Below are 6,765 nucleotides of genomic sequence, written 5' to 3'. Positions count from 1 at the left end.
TATGTGTCTTATTTTTAAAAAACCATGAGTAAAGCTTCAAGTGGGTAATGGCCATACTATTAAAGAGATTAAAGAGATTTTTTTCTGCTACCGTACATCTTTAGTGCTAACTTTAAATAGACTGAATCGAGATAGCTTTTTATTGTGGTTCTGCCGTCACATTGCCAAAATAATTTGTTGACTCAGAAGAGAAACAAATAGAAAACCACCTAGCAAAGAAGTGCATTTCAATTAACTTTATTGAAGTGTATATTCTTTAGTACTAAAACAATAGTAGTTGGTTAGGTCACCTCTGCCAACTCTGAATCAACACAGATGTAATAAAAATATTGAAATGTATCAGCCTTTTGGGAAAACTGAAAAGTTACCTACAAAACACTGTTTACAAAAGTATAAGATACACTGTGGTTCTTTGGTTTATTTTCAGTGTATTTATCCCTAACATGATGTCAGAATTGGGTACCGTCATCTTGGATGGACTCGGGCTACACATCACACCCAGTCCTTTATAACACTTTTAACACTGTAGATCTCGTATTCACTGACTTAACAGGAAATCCTGCAGGCTGCCTCAGCAACCTCATGATTATGAAGCTGCATATTTACCTAAGACCTGTTTTCGCAGCAGGGGAAATCAGTGAAAGTATATTCCCTTCATTATAAATATTCAAAGAAGCAATGGCAGTTGTATAGAAAGAGTCTTTAGTAAAACTCCGGGAGTGTTAACTTAGCAAGTTTTCAGAGTGATGTTAATTTATTTTGAGTCACTATTACAATAAAACTATTTTTCTTGATGGGACTATACCAAAGCAGATTTGTATAAAAACATTTTTCCTGGACACAAACATCACTTGTTTTCTACAAAAAAAAAAAATTAGATAAATTAATATGCCAAAATTACTAGGTATGTAGTTCTGCTTTATATAAAATGTAATTCCCATGTTACAATAAAGGAAAACAGATTACTTGCATGATGGGTGCTAAGAAACCATATTCACCACCTAAAATAGTGACTCTTATGTCTTAAAAGTGCAATTGTGAAATATTGGTTTTGATGTAAACCTCATAATTTTACATTTAAATTAAGTAGGTTTCCATTTTTAATACCACCTAAATATACCAACGCAATATAGAAAGTTGGATCAATATTAAAAATGGAGATTCACAGTTTACCTTCCCAGACTTGTCATTAACATTTCACATTATGTTCTTGGCTTTGTATGCCTGAGGTGAATTCAAATTTAAGCATAATTTCATCCACTACAGCATAATTAATTAGGCAGTTTTCCCAAATCTGAGAACATCAATGCTAATCCAGTTGTGATGTTTTGACAATTCACAGCTTAAATTCACTACAACATTATGGAATCCAGCCTCTAAGATTGCGGTGAATGGCTTCAGAGAAGGGTTTTTGTTGCTGTAATAATCCTATTTAAACAAACAAACAAACAAAAAATCAAGTTAACAGAAGTTTGCCAAACATAAATACTACTAACTGTTAAAAATGATGTACTGCCCATATTTAAGATTCACAATCATGCCACATGTAGGCTTGTTAAATGTTAACATTGGGTTTTGAATAGGAAAAAAATTAAATCACCACAGTGAGTTAAATTTAGATGGCAAGAAAATATCCATCAGTGACAATCAGGCATGTAACTACTTTCCAGTGTTCCAACTGCTATAGCAATGATACAAACTAGCGTACCCTGCTGGTATCCAAATGCCCAATATGAAGACCATCTGCCATAACTTACTTTTTCTTTAAATACAACATCCAAGATCATACTGATTTTGCTTATAAGCTAACAGTCTCAAATTAGTTCATATAAGGTTCAAACTTTTGGTCCTGTTGTCCTACTCAGGCTTGTATAATTTTAAATGAGCCAGAGCTTGAGTCCACACAAAGCAAAATGATGTACAATTAAAAATTACTGTTTTAGTGCTACTTTTAAGATTCCGGTTGTTCAAGAGGATGCTGTTTTCTAAGCTGATAATTTAATGAAATGGCTAATGTATAGGTCAAAGGTTGGATAGGATAATTCCTTTCTGTTAATGGTGTTGTACCTGGAATGTAGTTAATACCCTAAAATACTAGCTGACTAGATCAGGAAGTTACTTCTCCTTTGCTAGTTCAACTGCATTTTATTTATTTTGAAAATCAGATCTTAATTCTCGAATTGTAGAAGACAATGACAGCATTGGAAAACTTTCTCTATGAGGAGAATAGCTGTGAACACAGTTTACCAGTTAAGGAACCGTTTCAGGAATGGTCGGAAGGTGGGCTATTCTGTAGTAACTATGCTTCAGTTGCCGTGCAGTTCGTCCAGAAACAATCCACTTCAACTTCTGAACATTTGGTTTGCAGCACTGGTTTGATGAATATTCAGTTAAACACTTGGATACGAGCTCTTGCCAGAAGGTCAAATCTCTGCCATTTATCTGTACATAAATTTTAAGAAATCATTCCTCAATTAAAATAAAAGTCCTATAGTATTTAACTACAGTAATAATTGCATTCTTAACATGTGTCTTTCCACGTCAAAAATATTTGAAGATAAGCTTACTTAAGTTTCAAACACATGATATCTCATTTCACGTCAGGACACAGTACAAGCGATTTAGTTTCTTTTACAGCTGTTAACGGGAATGACCTTGGCATACCTTGGAATGTTTCTGGAGACATTCTAGGCCTTCTGTTAACTCGACACACTTCTGTTCTTGGATCTCCAGTGCAATGATAGACAATGCCAACACAGAAGGCTAAAAGAGAAATAATTTTAAAGTAAATGTTGACTATAAAAACAGGTATATAAATAGGATTACTCTTCATATAAATATTTACCTTTGCTTTAGAAAATAGGATCCTGCAGTGGCATGCCTTAAGTTGAGCTTCTAATCTTTCAAAATTAAGGCTATTCCTCCTTTAAAAAGAAAATGAGATTAATTTTATGTAGAGAATTTTACATCTAGTCAAAAGACAAATTTTTAGAAAACCATTGAAGTCAATTTTAAAGTTTATACACACTTATAAAAGATTAATGATTTGAAGTAAACAATTCCCCTTCCTTCAGAGACATGAACTCCTTAAAGATACTATACATGAATTTTAAGTGATTTGAGAAAAAAAAAAAAAAAAGTATGTCACAACTGTCAAGGTCTCCTTTTATTTTAATCTATTTCTGCATCTACTGAAGTTCCTTTTTCCATAAATCTGTTAGATGCTTACCTACTAGGTTCTATGAGTTAACCAGTCTATACATGGAAAATGTAATATAAATAAAAGCTGAAATGTCCATTAGTCCCAAGAACTAGCCTTCACATACTTCCAGACACTACTGACAACTAAAGTCTCACTTCTGCTGGACAGTGAAGTCAAATTCAAGGAGCCGCAGGTCCTTTGGTAGGAATTCTCTCAGGATACTGACTGTAAGCATCACCCAGACAAGACCATTCTGATTCCAAATATCCTCGGTTCAAGACAAAGACCACATACCTTTCAAATGGTAAGTTCTCTTGAATGAGTGAATAGTAGAGCTGCAGAAATTGAAAGGCAGTAGTAGCTTTGACTTTCCAACACACCTTCTCCAACACAATCTTTTCCATTCTCATCAGGTCTGAAACCGTGAACCTATACTGACTGATTCGGATCAAGTCACTTGCCAGTGGGACATTCCTTTCCTCTTCTATTGATTTTACAGCCAGGTAGAAGCAGCTTAGTCCAACACACCCAAGGTGCTTGGGCTGTACCTAAAAAGATAATAATGCCCATGTCTTTACCTTATTTCAATTAAAAAAACAAAACATAAAGGGTAATCTAGAACTCAGACCCATCATTATGAAAATGTATCTTTGAGGTGTATTTGTCAACTGTGAAGGAATTAACAAGATCAACTGTAGTCTATCAACCCTATGCACCCCACTTGGAACCAATTTTGGAGTAACTGGACTAAACTGCTGTATAATGTTTGAGTTCACATAAAAATTCTTTTTACCACCACAGTGGAACTAACCATAAGCACTGTGTTCCAGTTGGTAAGTTAAGTGGTCAAAGGCTTAGATGAAGACTGGAACACCTTACAGCTTATGCACAAACTTTCCACAATGTTGTTTTTTTTAGGCTGTTTTCTTTGTAGTGATACATGTGTTTTAAAACATAGCATATACCTTTCACTCTGCCTGTAAAGCTCTATCTATTACCAAGCTCTTTTAAATTTATCATTTTCTGAATGTCTACAATGTGAAATTCAGTCAAAATTCTCTCCACTCTTAAGTTGCAGCTCAAATAAAATTTTAAGCAGCCTTTACCAGTGTCTGTACTCTCCTCTTCTTGGAACCCCTTCAGCAATATCTAAAGAGGCACAATGTAATTATTTTTCTTATTATGCCTTGTATTGTATGATAGTTATTGGTGCAAACGTTCTCATATAAGACTGTAATATACCTAAGGGACAGATGTTTATTATTCATCTGTGCAACATTTATAGATTCAATGGCAATGCCTGCACATATTGTTTAAAAAAAAAAAAAAAAAGTTACTTAGCCCGGCTGGGCTTGGCTCAGCCGTTGCATATCTACCTAGGATCCAGGAGATCATGGCAGTTCAATTCCTGGTCAGGGCCCATGCAGGGTTGCATCGTCCTGTACACCAAAAGGTTTGGGGTTCAACTCCAGGTCAGGGCACATACCTAGGTTGTGGGTTTGATCCCTGGTCTGGGTATGGACAGGAGGCAACCAACCGATGCTTTTCTCTCATTGATGCTTCTCTCTCAACAGTAAAACATATCCTCAGTTGAGGATTAAAATAAAAAACAAACACTCAGGGTAACGTAGCTTTAAACATACCTTCATTTTGGACAGGAATCTGTCCAATAAATTCACAGCTAGAGAAAATGTCTCTGTATCGAAGCCAAAGAACTGAGTTAGACTAAGAAGATCTTTCACTTCAAAGTCCCTTAGTCTTGCAGTCATCCTGAGGCTTTTATCATGCGCAGATTCAATGAGTCTCAAGCCGGGGACCTTTGGCTGACATTTCGGCTCCTGTTCCAACAGTGTGTTCAGCTGGTGTAGCAGTTTCTGAGAGTCAGTTGTTGTGAGTACCTCTATCATCTATATATAGAACAAAGCCCAGAAAGGGTAAGAATAGCCCTTCCGGCACAGTGTTGCGCCAAGAGCTTGATAACATGTTTCCCTACCCCCAAAGCTGCTAGTGAATCTAAGTCACTGCAATGTTAAAAAGTTGCAAACCTTCCATGAAATACTTACTCAAGTCATTCACTGTCAGAAAATAACTATGAGTTGTAACACAGGATCCCAGAACTTTGAAATTAGATGGTAGTATGTATTCTGCCACATATTAACAACGCAGACTGTTCAAATTAGATACTTTTTCTTAGTCTTTAGTTCCTCATCTGTAAAGTGGGTGTGAGGTTATCACTACCTACCTCACTGACTTGTGTGGAATACATGCGGTCACCTAGGTGTGGAGCTTAGCATATACAGTAGGTGCCTAATCAACACTGGACAATATTAATAAACTTATTTCTACGTCTGTAACAACATGAGGCAACAATATGTCTCTTTGGCTGTGAAGACTAAATGAGACGATTCCTGTAGAATTTAGCACAGTGCCTGGCACACGATGCTCAATAATTGTGAACTTTTATTGGTGTTAGGAAAGGAAGTTTAAGGGTGTTATGGGAGCACGTGGAGGGGCTGGGAGGCTAATCTAGCCCGCAAGAGGGAGACTGGGAGTTTTTTATTAATAAATTGAAAAGTGTATTGATAATTTTATTACCTATTAATATTGCACATTTGTGTCCTGGGCACCACGCTAAGCCCTGGACGGACGGACGGACACACACACACACACACACACACACACACACACACACACACACACACACACACGGTCCCTCCCTACACAACTGAAAGACAGGAACGCAGGGGACTTCAGAGTTGGGCTACGGAAGGGGTGGGCGAATGAGGACACATAACGTTAGGGGTTCAACTCTTTGGCCGCGGGTCTGGTCCCCGGGACCCGCGCGACCCGCCTGCAGACACTTAGACCCCCTGGGATCTGAGACAGGTCGGATCTGGCCCCGCCCCTCCAGGCTCGGGCTAGCCCGGACTTGTTGCTTTCAGCAATGGGGTAGCTAATCGGGGAAAGGGGCGCGGGCCAGACTCACCCCTAACCCTGTGCCCCCCAACCCCGCCCCCACGCGCCCCGCTAGGTCAGCCCGGCAGTCCCAGCTCACCTTGATGGCGAACGCGGCTCCTTTGCTGGAATCGCCTCCCCGGGCCTGCTCTCACCTCAGCCCACGGTGTCAGATCCGAGAGGCCCAAGAGGCGAGGGGACTCGCGGGCGAGAGGGGAGCGGCCCGGGGAGGGGGAGCTGTCCTGGGCGGAGGTCTCCGCAGCGCCGTCCAGACGACACTGCCCTCCTCTGGGTCAGCTTGGAGACGAAGGGACCAGGACGGGCCTCCGCGGGATTATATTGGAGGGCGGGGCCTTCCCGCTAGGATTGGGGAGCATCGCCGCCGCTAATTGGTGCAGTTCATTTGATGGATGGCGCCGGTGAACCAAAGAGGACTGGTCTGTAGAAGGAGGCAAATTCTCCGCCCCCTGAGGCCACGCCCCTGCCTCTGAGCGTCTCTCATTGGAGAATTTTTCAATGAAGAGGAGGGCGAACTAGGTGCCGCGCGCACCAATCCCGGCCCGGGGAAGGTGCCCGCTGGCGGCTGGATTGGCCAGAAGGTCAGGTGT

General features: G+C 39.9%; 1 protein-coding gene across 1 annotated transcript; it reads right to left on the bottom strand.

Annotated features, from left to right (window-relative positions):
• Window positions 1-221: 221 nt before the first annotated feature.
• Window positions 222-6,497, bottom strand: CCNG1 (cyclin G1). The gene is made up of 7 exons (XM_081137456.1): window positions 6,258-6,497; window positions 4,846-5,109; window positions 3,497-3,750; window positions 2,846-2,924; window positions 2,665-2,763; window positions 2,248-2,442; window positions 222-1,428 (listed from the first exon to the last, which is right to left on the bottom strand). The coding sequence occupies exons 2-6, from the start codon at window positions 5,107-5,109 to the stop codon at window positions 2,251-2,253; spliced, it is 888 nt and encodes a 295-aa protein (XP_080993582.1). The 5' UTR covers window positions 6,258-6,497; the 3' UTR covers window positions 222-1,428; window positions 2,248-2,250.
• Between the last annotated feature and the right edge of the window lie 268 nt (window positions 6,498-6,765).

The sequence above is a fragment of the Miniopterus schreibersii genome (genome assembly GCF_964146895.1).
Source record: "Miniopterus schreibersii genome assembly, chromosome: 4".
Classification (NCBI taxonomy): Eukaryota; Metazoa; Chordata; class Mammalia; order Chiroptera; family Miniopteridae; genus Miniopterus; species Miniopterus schreibersii.
This window is presented reverse-complemented; position numbering and strand designations above follow the sequence as displayed.

What these genes read in the sequence shown, in the direction of transcription:
- CCNG1 (XM_081137456.1), bottom strand. Translation starts at nt 5,109, where the DNA reads ATGATAGAGGTACTCACAACAACTGACTCTCAGAAACTGCTACACCAG. An exon ending in TCCTATTTTCTAAAGCAAAG is followed by an intron (nt 2,764 to 2,845) that starts GTAAATATTTAT and finishes TTTCTCTTTTAG; the next exon opens with CCTTCTGTGTTGGCATTGTC. An exon ending in GTCTCCAGAAACATTCCAAG is followed by an intron (nt 2,443 to 2,664) that starts GTATGCCAAGGT and finishes ATTTATGTACAG; the next exon opens with ATAAATGGCAGAGATTTGAC.